At 45.2% G+C, this 16310-nt stretch overlaps 1 protein-coding gene and 1 long non-coding RNA gene across 2 annotated transcripts; one reads left to right on the top strand and one right to left on the bottom strand.

Moving 5' to 3' along the window:
• Positions 1–752: 752 nt before the first annotated feature.
• On the top strand, positions 753–4846 carry LOC119323928 (protein FAR1-RELATED SEQUENCE 5-like). Its single transcript, XM_037597641.1, has 7 exons — positions 753–826; positions 922–1065; positions 1843–2107; positions 2299–2989; positions 3111–3568; positions 3671–3958; positions 4064–4846. Exons 1-7 carry the CDS (start codon positions 798–800, stop codon positions 4688–4690), a joined length of 2502 nt encoding a protein of 833 aa, XP_037453538.1. The 5' UTR covers positions 753–797; the 3' UTR covers positions 4691–4846.
• A 3357-nt stretch (positions 4847–8203) lies between these two features.
• LOC119326778 lies at positions 8204–10805 on the bottom strand. Its single transcript, XR_005158161.1, has 2 exons — positions 8655–10805; positions 8204–8466 (listed from the first exon to the last, which is right to left on the bottom strand). It is a non-coding gene; the product is annotated as an uncharacterized LOC119326778 (long non-coding RNA).
• Between the last annotated feature and the right edge of the window lie 5505 nt (positions 10806–16310).

The raw sequence follows: 16310 nt of genomic DNA, 5'->3' as shown, positions 1-16310 counted from the left end.
TATTAAAATTTGCCATGGCAAATACATATGAACAGTCCCGACTCCCAAATGCCATGGAGCTACCCATGGCAATATATATTGTTTTATTACCATGGCAACGAAAAAACATGATTTAAAATGTCATGGCAACAAAAACTGAATCGGCATGGCAACATATTTGTCATGGCAACAGAAAAATTGTCATGTATATAAAGTAAACACAAAAAATATGAAACACAATTCGCCATGGCAGATGCATGTGAAAATATTGCCATGTTGTTCTCATTATACTTGTCATGCTTTGTATAAGAAAAAGGTGCCGTTATATGTATCCGTATACAAAAATTTGCATGACCCATAAACTATAGAACTTATAAAACTTAACCATGGAAGAATTATTCGAATACATATGAAAAAACACACGATGAATAGGTTGCCGTCATGGCAAACATATGCTTTAGTTGCCATGGCAACATCATCTATAAAACTTAACAAAAGTTCATATGCAGAAGAACCGAGGCACATATGTTGTCATAGGGAGACTGATGTGGAGTGCGGGCTTTTGGAGGCCGGCCTACAGGCAGGCCGCAATCTCGTGCGTTGGAATGGGCTTTGGGATTGCGTATCAGTCACCTCAGTCCAGCTGTGTGGCAGGCCTATGTTTTGAAATACGGCCCGTGATACAGCTAGTATCACGTAGGCGTATGCTGTTCGGCCCCTCACCGATTCCTGTCCCCCGGCCTACTGGACAACTCATTTGGCTGGGCCGGCTCTCTTATTCCAGACGGGCGGGGCGGCGACGGTTCCCCAACGGCGAAATGTCGACGGACGCACTGGAGCTCAGTGGGTATGTTTTGTTTTTCCAGATCTCTATGCCCCCCTGATCCCTGCCCCCATTTTATTTGCAAATCCATCCACTGACGGCGATATCCTGGACTGCAGGAATTGTGGTGTCTTCCCGATGGAGTCCCAAGATTCCAGGACTGCCCCAGCTCTAGAGGTCGAGAAGGGTGACGAAGAACTGATTGGCGGAGATGGACAGAGATACGAGGTGTGTTCTGAAGCTACCAGTGGCTGGACGAGGAGGTCAGTCTTGTTTATGTTCCCACACCATGCTTCATTACCACATGTTTTAGATTTGGGGATGAATCTCGGAAAAAATTTGGCTGTACGACCAAGGGATGCGTTTTTTTCAGCAGCGTTTTCAACTAGTTCATTGTATGGAGTAGGTGTGCTGTCCTGTTCTGCTCATATCTGACGCGGAGGGCAAGTGTTTCGTGGTGTTCACTTTCACGTTTTTACATTTCAGAGTGGCACATAGCACTCTATCCCATAAAGTATTTTTTTTGGATAGTCATCTGCTGTGTATTAATTTGTATTCCAGTATTACTTAGACTGCTGGCGCATGTAACAAAAAAATGCCTGGCCTTATTCGACTTTTAGGGTGATATGGTGGATTTTAGCAGGCTGTTCGTTGGTTTTAGGGGTATGCTATTTCTGATCATGTAATTAGATGTGTTTTTCATGATTTGCATGGTGCAAATGGTAAAAAGTTACCTGACAGCGGAAAATCTATGCGTGAGCTTACCATTTGGGTTTCATAATTAAGGGAGAGAGAGAGTTGGATCAGTAGCTCCCCGAATGCATACATAAAGAATGTCTGTTTTGGTTTGTGTAATATGATGTTCTGTTTAGTCTATACAAATAACTAAATATTCATTTAGTTGCGTGCAGAAAAATAACGGTTATGGTTGTGGAAATGTACAGTTTGTAATTAGAGATGAATACTGGTGGTTTGAATAAAAACAAAAAAAATGTGTCTAATTGCTAACTGTTTGTTTTTGGTGCGACATACCGATTCAGGGTGAGGCTAGGGAAGGCGCCTGAAGAGAGGGAGATGAACCCTGACAGGAAAACAGCTCTTGAGTCGTCTGTCCGTGCTTATGCTGAAAATCGTGAAGGGCATGTCATCAATCCAAAGATTGGCACAGAATTTGACTCGCTGGACGAGGCTTATGAATTCTACAACCTTTATTCATGGGAGACTGGTTTTGGTATACGGTTGGCAAAGAGCAGGCTAAATGTGCAAAGAGTAAGATGTATGCAAGAGATTGTGTGTGCCTGTACGGTACGTGTGCGGGAAAAATAATTTTTTCCATGCCTCTTGTATAATATTCGTGTATCAAGCTAGTTTCGTTAATATCTGAACTGTAGTTAGCATGCATCTTTGAGAAAAATTATTTGAGCCGGAGGGAGTGTAGTAGGATTTTTACAAGTGTTGATGAAATTTGAGGTTAATGGCTATTTTTCTTTCTGTAGGGTTCCCCATTAAAAGAGAACAGCCGTTCGTCGAGATGTGGTTGCAGTGCAATGATAAGGCTGCTGAGATCCAAGGATGCTGGTTGGTACATATCAGAGCACAAAGCAGGGCACAACCATCCGCTCTCTATTACATGTGGCCAGAAAATGCATTGGAAGTCGCACAGGCATATAGATAGATACATCAAGGATCTTGTGAAGCAGTTGAGGGACAACAATGTTTCCCTTGGGAAGGTTTTCAGCATTGTTGGTAGCTTCTTTGGTGCTGCGGAGAATGTGCCATTTACAAAAAGGTCTCTGAAAACATTGTGCAGGAAGCTCAACAAGGAGCAGTCGGATCTTGATGCGGTAAAAACGATGAACATGCTTGCGGATATGAAAGCTGATGATCCAGAGTTCAACTACACAGTGCAGGTCGACGAGGAGAGCCGCATAAGAACATTGATGTGGGTGACAAGTAGAGGGTGCGATCAGTATAGGTATTTTGGAGATGCAATAACATTTGATACTACATACAGGACAAACCTGTATGATATGCCGTTTGGCCTGTTTGTTGGCGTCAACAACCACTTCCAAAGCATAATATTCGGTGGAGCCATGATGAGAGACGAGAAAGAGGAAACATTCAAATGGATATTTAGGGAGTTTGTCCGCATGGTGGGTGGCAAACATCCGCAGACAATACTTACAGGTTTGTGTGCATAACACCATAATTCCATTTCATAACAACATTCTTTTAGTGTTATAGTAACCAGCACGTTGCCTGATCTGATCATTTTTTCATTTGTTTTTGCTTCTATACGAAAATGCAGATCAAGCACGGTCTATGGAGCTTGCTATTGAAGCAGAGCTGCCAAGCACAGTGCACCGTTGGTGCAAATGGCATGTTTTGAAAAAGGCTAAGGAATCCATGGGTGTTCTCTGGAGCAAGAACAACGATTTCAAACTGGAGTTCCACAAGCTTGTCCATCACATGATAACTGAAGAAGAATTTGAGGCTGGATGGGACCAGATGTTGGAGAAGTACTCGCTGAGGAAGCATCCCTTCTTGACGCAGATATATGAGGTGAGGCATAAATGGGCAAAGCCGTATTTCCGAGGGGTGTTCTGTGCTAGGATGACAAGCACTCAACGGAGTGAGAGCGCAAACCATCTTTTGAAGGGTTACGTGCCACCAGGGTGCCCAATGCATCTGTTTTTAAAGCAGTTTCAGAAATTGCAATTTGATAGAGAAGCAGAAGAGAGTTATCAAGAGAAGAGGACATCCCTGGTGAGTGTGCCGCAGTTTTTTTGTTTCCTTGCGATCAGCCTCCTAAACCTATTATTGTTCCTCCCCTTGATCATTTCGACAAACTTGTGCTTCTGATCACAGAGCAGCGTGCCTCTTAGGGTGAACCTTCCAATAGAGAAACATGCTAGCAAGGTGTACACCAGAGCTATGTTTGAAAAATTTGGCGAAGAATTGTATAAATGTGGGGCACATGTGTTGGATGAGGTGTTGCCTAGGAGGATTTACAAGTCTACCCATGTAGAAGCGGCAAACAGGGAGAGGTGGAGCAAAGTTGAATTCAAGATAGAAGTGAATGAAGATGAGAGTTTTTTCAGTTGCGAGTGCGGGTACTTTGAGCATGCTGGGCTAGTGTGCTGCCATGCACTGCAGGTGAGCTCTTTGCTCAAAGTTATTGTGTAATTCAGTCACGTTGTCATGTTTGATACCCCACATGAAAAAAAATTATATGACATGATTTGTTCCGCCATGATACAGGTGATGGTGCACTTCCGTTTGCAAAAAATACCACCGAAACACATACTTAAGAGATGGACGAGAGATGCTCGGGACATTCTTCCTGAGCATCTGGTTAGGTATCAGAGAGACAGAGGGCCTCCGGCCAGTAATACATTCAGGCACCACACCATGTACATGAAAGCGCTGGAGTGTGTTGTGCTTGGCGACAGCAATGTCAAGTGCTATGATGTTTTCATGGCGATGATGAAGGAGGTGCATGCGACTCTGCTTCCACTTAGTGTTGATAAAGATGGAATGGGGCTTGCAGAGAGAGAGAAACAACAACAGACTCTAGCCGAAAAAGAACATGCATATGTGGGTGGCAATGTTGTGCTGCAAACAAATAAAGTTGATGGTGAATCTAGTTGCTCAGCTGTTGGGCTGAATGAGAAGAAGAGGCAAAGGGGAAGGCCAACGACAAGCAGGGACAAGGCTCCGTATGAGCAACAACTTAAGAGGTCCCGTTTTTGCACGATCTGCAGAGAACAAGGGCACAAATGTACAACTTGTCCGCAGCGAGGTGATTTACCTAAGGCTCCAAGGAAGTTGCCGAAATGCACGAACTGTGGTGTTGTTGGACATCGACGCAGACAATTGTGGCACTAAGAAATCCGGCCCATTTGAGCCAAACTTCCTGTAGTCGTTAAGAGTTCCTAAGGATAGAGAGAGTTTTTTTAATTGCATCGAATGTGGGACAATTTTCTTCCGTTTCATGTAACCGTTGAAAAATTGTGGTTCGTCAACTTTCATGTAATGTGGGCATGATCATGTATTCCTTATGTGGGATTAGGTAAATTTCCTTTATTATTTGAAGTGGTCTGTGTTCAAGCCAAGAAACAAACTAAAAAGTTGCCTCTGTCAAGGCTTGGTTTTTTTGCTCTTACAAATCAGTAAAATGGCGCAAGTAATGTCATCTATTGCTTGGTTCAAGGGGCATGTGTAAGCTGCCAAGTTCTGCTTGTGACAGCTTCAGTCTAACCCAAGTACCACCATGGAGACCGAAGTCAAGAAATTGTACAATGAGGACTGCGTTGATGTCGCTGTTGTCGTCTTTTCAAGTGACAAAGGCTAGTTAGTAGCTTGCAGTAGAGTGCTCCATTGCACTGTGCACCCAGGCGGCAGTGGGTCACGCGAGCTCTGCCTTGCGCAGGTGAACTCGACGTATGTAACAGGATTTCATGGCATGCACCCATACCGGCGTGTGATGTTGAGTTCCATGGTGGATCGCAATGCATGACCATAGAGCTCGTTTTGGCTGTGGACACATTGTTTTTTTGGGCGAACTAATTCGCGATTGGGAAATCTATATTGTTTTAGAAAAAAATGCAAAATCGGAGGGCTGCTTAGGACTGATAAGAATAGTTTTGGACAAATTTTTTTCCCAGCACATGGCGCCGTGCTTTTGGGTGTGGGACTCACGGTCTGGTGTGGGTGGGGTTGGGAGTGGGGGGTGTGGGGTGTGGGTGGATTGGTTGACGAGAGGAGGAGGGGGGTGCGGGAACACAAGCTTGGGCGTGCTCTGAAGTGACTGGTGATGGAAGCACTGCTCCCAAAACCTTTTTATTTGAACTCATCACGCCGGTTCATCTGCGGGCCAACCGGGCAAGTGGTTGACAAGATCAGTGGACAGGTGCACCACTCCGTCCATCTGTGCTGCAATTAATGGACATGACCAAACGTACTAGCTTTCATATAGGCAATAGCCATTGTATATGCAATGCGTGGTTCATCTGGTGCCATGGATTTCAAAATCAAAACTAGATACGATACGTAGCTGGGTTTTTTCAAAATTTGAACCATTGTTTTGGAGGGAAACCAAAATTTTGGGGCCTCTATTTATGGACGTGGCGCGGACACTCCAGAAAATCATTCTATCAGTGAGTAGGGGATGGCGCCCAGCAGCGACGCCAGCAGCACGGGTTTCCCAGCTTCCCAGCTCACGGAGGCATCCGGCTCAACATTGACACTTGGTGGGGTGCAGGTTAGAGCATGTATCTCACTGTTAAAACTTACCGTCTCAGTCCTTAGAAATGATTTGGTCTTCTAATATGTTCTCACTGAATGATGCTGCTACACGCGTGTACTCGATACAAGCTTCAGATGGTTCAACGCCTTCACCTTGAATGGTTAGATTGCCACATGGGATGCCAAATACATAATTTATATTCTTGTCAACCAAATCCAACACCCCCTGTGACTCCAGGTTCAAGGAGCATGAATCTAAATCAACTCTATCCATCAAGTACGCACTGTATTTCAGATTAATCTTTTGCCATGACTTCAACTCTAACATTCCCCCAAAACCGATTTCGCTAACTAACTGTCTCTTAAATTCGCTAAACTGGGCAATTACTGAAGCAGCCTTTAGCACAGATAACCGCGAGGTGAAGCATGGTGTTCCAGCTACCCCCGTTGAACAACCTGAACCATCACCGTCGCTATCCCAATCTTCAACAGATTTGTCACAATTTTCTACACGGTTTATAACCATCGCAGCTTGTATCCCACTAAAAAGGTCTGACATTTTTATCACTCCCCTAAAAAAATGCTGTGACGATTTAGATTGAGGACGAACGAGCAAGAACACAGGAAAGACTGAACACGTCGGTGGCGAAAAACTAAGTGGGGATTGGCGTTGGTTACCTCTTCAGTGCAGAGCAGATCGCCGGCGGCTGGCGTCGCGCAGCGCCGGCAGATGAGGGGGCTCGCCGTAGTAGCACGGCTCGGCGGCGAGGCACAGGCTGCCCCACCTAGATGCGTCGGAGCTGAGGTTCCGGTGAGGAAAACAGAGTGAGAAAGAACTAGGTTGGGTGGGGGAAGGAGATGACAACAGGGTGAGGTTGATGTGAGGGAATATAAAAATTGAAGACGTGACATGACTCTAAAAGTGGGACACAGAGGGCGGCGTGTAGCTGTACCACATCGCCCAGAAACACTTGCTGCACCCAATACTAATTAGGGGACATGTTTTCATTAGAGCGCATGTGTACCGTGGTCAAGTGGAATGGTCAAGTGCGTGTTTAACTAAATGCTTCTAAAACTTCAAGTGTAAAGACGAGAAAATGTTGAAATGTTGCGGTAATCTGTTGACTACTGCTAATTCAGGTCATTAGGCATAACGTGGCGAGCGGGAGAACTGCCTTCCGTTCGGAAAACACTACCAACGTCATTAAAAAAAGGTGCACTACAACACTAGTGTCTGTTTTATCTGGTCAGGGATTCGCCACGAAGGGACTTGTGCCTCCATTGCCTACGCAGTGGACAAGGGTCGACCACGACGTGCACATCCAGTTGGAGTGGACACGGCTCGACCACGACGTGCACGTCCCGCTGGTACAGATGAGAGAATGGCATGGTGCATCGGTGCTGCAAAGTCAAAACATGTGCGTACATGTCAGAAAGGTTGTAAGACACCCTAGGGGTTTTGCATGTGCGTGGGCCAGCGCTGGATCAATACAAGTAGAAAAAAAATCAAATACAGCCTCTATACAATGGCGGGGGGAATCTAGATAGTGGTCGGGCGGCAGGGATAGCGGCCTGCCTGATGCTCGGCCTCCATTAGCATTTTTCGGACTGATGTGCCAAGTTGTGAATCTTCAGGTGTTTAGATAGGTTGATATGAGGATTTGCTTTCAAATGCATCAAGTAAGGAGCTAACGGATTTGATTCATGTTGATTTGTGTTCATTAATGTCTGAATGCCAAATGAAACTAGGTACTTGCGTACAGTGCAAGACATTAGTTTGTTGCCTTCAGAGATGTGTTTTATACCCCATGATGAAAATTTACACAAGGTTCTTCATGTCAAATGACATGGGGAAGCTTCCATCATATTAGAATAGTTGTGTTGTGTGTAAAGTTCATTTCAGTTCATTTTTGCACATCATGTTTGAAGCACCGAGAGAATTACATATGGTATGTTCCGTAAATTGATGTTAACTATGTAAGTTAGAATAGAACAATCTATTGCCGTGTTATTATGCTTTCGTCACACAAACACTGCATGTTATATAGTAGTACTAGAACATAAAGGCGCGCGTTGCCGCGCCTGCCTATCTTAAAGGTTATATTGTTGAGTCATGAGAAATTGCTTTGGGAGTAAATGAGAAAGAATTTAGGGTACGAAATACACATTGTGGTATTTTCAAAAATAATAATACACATTGTGGTGCATGCATCTTGAAGCTTGAAAGCTTGAAAGATAGTGCACATACAGTCATGAATTGAGGCCCAGAAATGCATGGAATTACAAGTTATCTCTCTGTCACACACATAGGTTTGCCCATACAGTCATGAATTGAGGCCCTGAAATACAGTCATGAATTGATAGTGCACATCTTCCTAACAAGAGCAGTGGGGAAAATCTGGAAGAAAAGGGGCTGCCTGTGCCGATGATCCCATTATTAGCATGACATAAACGGAAGGAATACTCAACGGACGAACTGGAAGGAGTATAAAGGACAATCCAAATAATAATAATGCCGTTTAAGAGGCACAACAGCCGGTAGATGAGGAGATCAATTTTTTTGCAGCAAGATGAAGAGATCAACTTTTGAGGCATAAGAACATACCTGAGCAAGGATGCGGACGAGAGGAACTGAAGCGGAAGGTACGCGACAGCGCTCGCCGTTGGCGCTGAGCCTAATTGCCGAATCTGCGTATTGTGGGGGACTGTGAAGATCGGCTTAACTTTTTCTCTTTCGAGGGCATGGAGTACGCACACAACAGGTGGAAGAATCTCCCTTGTGGCAGGGCCTAGGCTACATGGGCTTTTGGTTGTTGATCGGCCCGTTGAACGAGGTGACGCCTGGCTCGGTTCGTGGAGCAGCGGCCCGACTGCGTGTGCTAAAGCGTCGCGCGACGCGGTGAAAATGACCTGCAGCGCTCGATGGGACGACGAATCGATCTGGTTCGCTACTGTGTTTGATCCGACGGCTGACGACGTCAAAACACTGTGGAGGCTTGTAGGTAGCTACATCTTACTGTTTAGTAATATGAATGTCATGAGGAACCAACATCTCAGTTAAAGCTCTCTGATGTGTACGAAGTCTTCTTAGACAAGGTCAATAATTCTTATTAGTATTTTGACACAGGCGATGTGATTCGTCCGGTGATGCCAAGTGTTCCCCTTGCGCATTGCATGCCTTGCGTGAGTTGAACTGCGGAATGACCGGTGTAAGAGGTTTTACTTGAACAAGTGCGATAGTGACAATCACTCAAACTATGAGGCTACGAGCACCATGAGGAAAAAACTCAGATGTTTGAAAGAGGCCGGTGATAATATAAAAAGGTTCTAACTTGACACACGAGTTGCAATACGAAGATGGTCTATTTAAACACATGAGAACGAGACTTTGAACATAGAGTATTAAGGAGTGATTACGTGCATTGCACGTGCAATCTTACTAGTACTAGTATGAAAAAACAAACGATGAATAGGTTGCCATCATGGCAAGCATATGCTTTAGTTGGCATGGCAACATCATCTATAAAACTTAACAAAAGTTCACATGATTTTGGTTGCCATGGCAAATATGCTTTTCAATCGCCATGCGTTTACTAGTACGGTTACTCAAGAAATAAAAGTGAGAGTGTAATTACGAAATTGTGATGTGTCTATACTCGGACAAAGACATGGCAATTTTGAAGGTTGATGAACTGAAAAAAATGAACAGAAGGGGTGAGTAGGATGCTACGTGCAGGTACAGGATCAGAACACCTTGGCAGCCTGCAGATACGGGATGCTACCTGCGTGTAAATGAAGTTGTGCGGCTCGATGGTGCGGCTGAAGGCCTTGTAGTTCACCCCCGGAGCGCGCGCCTGGTGCTGGTCACGAAGGCGAGCAGCACCTCGGTCACTGGCTTCGTTCACATTCGAGCACTGCGCCTGGTGCTGGCCACAGCGGCGAGGACCACGCGAATAGAGGCAGACCCGACGCCGGCCGCGTCGGCGTGGGCGAGCAGGCGCGCTCGGCGTCTGCCCATGGCGGCACCTTGACCGGTTCAGGGACGAGCTTGCGGAGGAAGGGGTACCCTGGAGCGGGTCGGAGGCCGGATGGTCAGCGTCGGCGAAGGTCTCGCGGAGGGGGACGGCCTCGACGCCCGCCGCGACGGCGCAAGCGAGCAGGCCGCGCTCGGCCCCCGCCCACGACCGCACCTCCAGCCGGTCGCGCGGACCAGAAATCGCGGCGGCATGGGCTCACGCCAGTGAGGAGCACGCGGAGGGATTCAACCCGCCGCCAGGGACCTGTCGTGCTCCTCCGCCCCGCCGAGGCCACACACGAGCTCCTCCGCCGCGGGGATGAGCTCCTCCCCGCGCCGCTGGGGCATCCACCGTACAAGCTCCTCCCGGTCACGGCCACGCAAGAACTCCGCCGGGGGCGTCCACCGCGCGAGCTCCTCTGCCGCGGGCACGACCTCATTCCCCACACCACCGAGGCCTCCATCGCGCAAGCTCCTCATTGCGCCGACGAGGCGTCCACCGCACGAGCTCCTCCCCGCGCCGCTGAGGCGTCCACCGCGCGAGCTCCTCCCCGCGCCGCTGAGGCGTCCACCGCGCGAGCTCATCCCCACGCCGCCGAGGCGTCCACCGCGCGAGCTCCTCCCGCCGCGGTCTCCGGTGACACTTGCAGGGCAGCCACCCCACAGGAGCTCGTCTCCGCCGCTTGTGACGTGAAGAAAGGGGAAAAGGTGAGCGTTGGCTGGGGTGGGCGAGTGGATAAGACGATGCGTTTGGTGGTCTGGTCTGGTCGGTCGTCCCGAACGCTCAAACTAAATGACGTGGCATTGTGCTCTGCATCAAGATCGGTGCGGCTCATCTGACGGTTTAGGACACGTTCGTTCGGGACGAGATTCAAAAGTACAGGTCGTTCGGGAGTTATCGATTCCGAATATTAAGAGATGCAAAAGTCAACCAGCGTGAATCCGTGAGAACGAGACGCCAAAGTTGTAACCAATCAGGACAAGAAAGATGTTCCGTTCATGAGTCGCAGTGCCGTACATGACCGACTCAACCACGTACACGATCAGCCGGCCGAGTCGGCCTGGCCCTTTTTTGCCTATCTATATACAGAGCATCGCACTGCAGCAAATTCCCACGGACGCTTTGATCGAGTTGATCCCTGTTTTTCATCTACAGAGCCAGAAGAAGCGATCCATGGCAGCCGTGGAGACCGGGGAAGTCGACTTGTCGACAGAGACGACGGCTCTCGCACTCGCAGTCACGTCACCAGCCGACGACATGAAGAGGAGATGAGATGGCGACGGCACCCAAGAGCAGCTACAATCGTCGCCGGCCAACGTCTCCCTGGAGGAGGACGACGAGGAGCTCTTGCTCCGCAGCTTGGAGTACGACCTGTCGATGCGGCTCATCGTGGCGCACCAGATCCACAAGCTGAAGCTCGACATGAAGAATGACATCGGCATCTACAGGTCCCTCCTCCGCGATCACAACGGCGAGTCCGACAGGCGGCGGCGCAGGCTGGCGGCCCGTCGGAGGGCTGCCAGAGAGCCGGACTACGCCAAGGAGGAGGAGGAGACCACCGCAGTGAGGGAGTTCAGAGACATGTACGCCAAAGCCAGCGACGTGGACCGTCGCTTGGAGGAGTTCGACGAGATCGTGTGGGTGCACTACGACCCCGACCTGGACAACGAGACGCGCAGGGCCACCGTCGCGCGGCTGTGGCGCCGCCTGGAGAAGGAGCTCGACGACAGAGCCGACACCGTCGTCTCCGGCGCATTCAACTACACCTTTGCACCGCTCCAGCGGAGGCTCCAATCTCTTGGCTGATCCAACTTCTGCCTATAGGATAGCCATCGTCTAATCTATGCATTTTTTTTCTTTCGAAAAAGAGGTTATGAGATTGTGAATTTAGTAGCAAGTCACAAGCTGACTTGTAATGATTTGTTTCTTTTCCAATAATAAGGGGAAAAGTAGCAGAACAGTAATTGTAAAAAGAAAATTTGAGGCATGCACACATATTCCCTCCATCCTCAAATAAGTGTATCTTTATAGCATTTAAAATTGAGGAAGTACTCCTTCGGTCTCAAAATAAAGAGTCTCAACTTTGTATATTACAGAAGCTAGGCCGGGTTCGATTTTTCTGCTTATTCAGAAGAAAAAGTTGTGCTTTTTTGGGGCATGACGCGTGTGACTGGTGGTATTTGCGGTGATTTTTTTTATCATTTTGCTCATTGTTCGGCACTTCTTTTCTAGGTCCGTTGCTGCTTTTGACCGGGCAGTTTTCTCTTTTTCTTCACATGAGGTTAGTAGATCATGGCGTTGACACGTCGAGCATGATTAATTTGCTGCCAATATTTGACAACCAAATGTTGGCAATATCAAGATTTGCCAACTATTGACAACTTTATGTGAGATAGGCAAGACCACTCGGTAACCAACCAAGTATTAGGCACAATGCCAATTTTTTTGCACCAAACCAATTATGCACGTCATCCCTTTGGTCTCCTCTCATCGTGCGCCGCTATACCTCGCTTCAGGCCCAGCTCATTTGAGGCCACACCCTCATTTGTTTTTTTTCGTACTTATTGTTTGTTGGCTTTTGATTATACTTTCAAAAATTCTAAACAAAAATATAAAAAACACTTTACATAAATATTTGAAGAAAATGTTAACAAAACATTTTTAAAATGTTATATGTGTATAGATAAAACATGTAAAAATGTATATAAAAAATACAATGTGTATGAGTTTTTTATCATATACTTAATTAATATTAATAAAGAATTTTAAAGATCGTTGAACAATTATTTTTTAAAAAATTAAGAAAAAAAATGTTAATTCAAGCATATGAAAAATGTTAAATATGTATAAAAAGTTTGACCATGTACCAAATAAATGTTAATCAAACATTCGAAAATATTCAAACTGTATAGGAAAAATGTTGACCATGTATTAGAAAATGTTAATATTGTATATGAAAAATGTTAATCAAGCATTTGAAAATGTTAATCAAGCATTTAAAAAATGTTTAAAATGTGTATAGAAAATGTTTACCATATATTCTAAAATTGTTAAAAATGTATTTCTAAAATGTTAAACATGTATTAGAAAATTTTATTAGGTATATACAAAAAATGTATAATATGTATGAAAAAAGTAGACAATAATTTTTCAAGAAATGTAAATCATGTATTTAGAAAATGTTAAACATGTATATAATTTTTTTTATGATGTATATGAAAGACATTGAATATATACTAAAAAAAGGAACCGATGAAAAACAAGAAAGAAATAAACAAAATCAAAGAAAAACGAAAAAAAGAACTAAAAATCAAGAAACAATCAAAGAAAATCAAAGAAAAAGACAGAAAAGGAAACAAACAATGAAAACGGAGAAAAGAACCGATGAAAACTGTTGAAAAACAAAGAAATAAAAAATAAAAATAAAATAAAAAAGGGGGGAAACGGCACTTATCCCTTAAGTAGGTCACGCCATCTAGTATATCATGAAGTTGACAGTGGCGCAATCGCCAACAACTCTAACCATCAGCGAGGAGACCTCGGTTTGATCCATAATTGCTCCCTTTTTTCTGTATTTCTCTTCTTTTAAGTATGCGTTAACGGGTCGGTCCATTACTTATGACGCTTCATGCGAGAGCTTCTTCTGTCGTGCCATCACTCCACAGTCATACACAAGTAAAAATATCCTTCCCGGCGTGTCAGTTTCCCAGACCATCCCAACCACGCCACCATCTTGTGCCTCGCCAGGAGCCACCACCGTCCGGCCTCCATGTCCTCTCCCATCGTCGGCCGCCCAACTTCCTCTGCACAGGTGAGGTGTGATATGTCCATTTTGCATCATGCTTTTATATCAGTATTTATTCCATTATGGGCTGTTATTACACATTATATCTCAATACTTATGGTTATTCTCTCTTATTTTACAAGGTTTACCATGAAGAGAGGGAATGCCGGCAGCTGAAATTCTGGCTGGAAAAGGAGCAAATATTGGAAACCTATTCTGCACAGCTTCAAAAATCCTGAAACTCATCGGAAGTCAGTTTTGGAATTAATAAGAATTATTGAGCGAAGAAACTACCAGAGGGGGCCCACACCCAGGCCAGGAGGGTGGGGGGCGCGCCCACCCCTAGTAGGCGCGTCCCCTCTCTCCTGGGCCCCCTGGTGGCCCTCCGATGCCCATCTTCTGCTATATGAAGGCTTTTACTCTCGAAAAAATCAGAGGCAAGCTTACGGGACGAAACTCCGCCGCCACGAGGCGGAACCAATCTAGGGCTTCGACAGAGCTGTTCTGCCGGGGAAACTTCCCCCCGGGAGGGGGAAATCATCACCATCGCCATCACCAACGATCCTCTCATCGGGAGGGGGTCAATCTCCATCAACATCTTCACCAGCACCATCTCCTCTCAAAACCCTAGTTCATCTCTTGTATCCAATCTTGTATCAAAACCACAAATTGGTACCTGTGAATTGCTAGTAGTGTTGATTACTCCTTGTAGTTAATGCTAATTGGTTTACTTGGTGGAAGATCATATGTTCAGATCCTTAATGCATATTATTACTTCTCTGATTATAAACATAAATATGCTTTGTGAGTAGTTACGTTTGTTCCTGAGGACATGGGTGAAGTCTTGCTATTAGTAGTCATGTGAATTTGGTATCCGTTCGATATTTTGATGAGATGTATGTTGTCTTTCCTCTAGTGGTGTTATGTGAACATCGACTACATGACACTTCACCATTATTTGGGCCTAGAGGAAGGCATTGGGAAGTAATAAGTAGATGATGGGTTGCTAGAGTGACAGAAGCTTAGACCCTAGTTTATGCGTTGCTTCATAAAGGGCTGATTTGAATCCATATGTTTAATGTTGTGGTTTGGTTTACCTTAATACTTCTTTTGTAGTTGCGGATACTTGCAATAGGGGTTAATCATAAGTGGGATGCTTGTCCAAGTAAGGGTAGTAACCAAGCACTGGTCCACCCACATATCAAATTATCAAAGTACCGAACGCGAATCATATGAGCGTGATGAAAACTAGCTTGACGATAATTCTCATGTGTTCTCGGGAGCTCTTTTCTCATTATAAGAAATTGTCCAGGCTTGTCCTTTGCTACAAAAAGGATTGGGCCACCTTGCTGCACTTTATTTACTTTCATTGCTTGTTGCCCGTGACAATTTATCTTATCACAAAACTATCTGTTACCTACAATTTCAGTGCTTGTAGAGAAAACCTTACTGAAAACCGCTTGTCATTTCCTTCTGCTCCTCGTTGGGTTCGACACTCTTACTTATCGAAAGGACTACGATAGATCCGCTATACTTTTGGGTCATCAAGACTCTTTTCTGGCGCCGTTACCGGTGAGTGAAGCGCCTTTGGTGAGTGGAACTTGGTAAGGAAACATTTATATAGTGTGCTGAAATTTTCTGTCACTTGTTACTATGGAAACTAATCCTTTGAGGGGCTTGTTCGGGGTATCTTCACCCCGACCAGAAGAGCAAAGAGTTTCTCCTCAACCTACTGAAAAAATTTACTTTGAGATTCCTTCGGGTATGATAGAGAAACTGCTAGCTAATCCCTTTGCAGGAGATGGAACATTGCATGCCGATTTACACCTTATCTTTGTAGATGAAGTTTGTGGATTATTTAAGCTTGTAGGTATTCCCGATGATGTTGTCAAAAGGAAGGTCTTCCCTTTATCTTTGAAGGGATATGCATTGACATGGTATAGGCTATGTGATGATACGGGATCTTGGAATTATAAACGATTGAAGTTGGAATTTCACCAGAAGTTCTATCCTATGCATCTTGTTCATCGTGATCGTAATTACATATATAATTTCTGGCCTCGTGAAGGAGAAAGCATCGCTCAAGCTTGGGGGAGGCTTAAGTCAATGTTATATTCATGCCCCAATCATGAGCTCTCCAGAGAAATGATTATTCAAAATTTTTATGCTCGGCTTTCTCCCAATGATCGCAACATGCTCGATACTTCCTGTGCTGGTTCTTATATGTTGAAGACTATTGAATTCAAGTGGGACTTATTGAAAAGAATTAAACTCAACTCTGAAGATTAGGGTTCCGACGATGGTAAGGAGTTAGATATGCCACTTAAGTTTGATTGTGTTAAATCTTTTATGGATACCGATGCTTTTCGTGGATTTAGCGCTAAGTATGGACTTGACTCTGAGATAGTAGCTGCTTTTTGTGAATCTTTTGCTACTCACTTTGATCTTCCTAAGGAGAAGT

Source organism: Triticum dicoccoides, chromosome 6B, assembly GCF_002162155.2.
Source record: "Triticum dicoccoides isolate Atlit2015 ecotype Zavitan chromosome 6B, WEW_v2.0, whole genome shotgun sequence".
Taxonomy (NCBI): domain Eukaryota; kingdom Viridiplantae; phylum Streptophyta; class Magnoliopsida; order Poales; family Poaceae; genus Triticum; species Triticum dicoccoides.
Note: the sequence above shows the minus strand (reverse complement) of the source record. Positions and strands in the feature narration are given on the sequence as shown.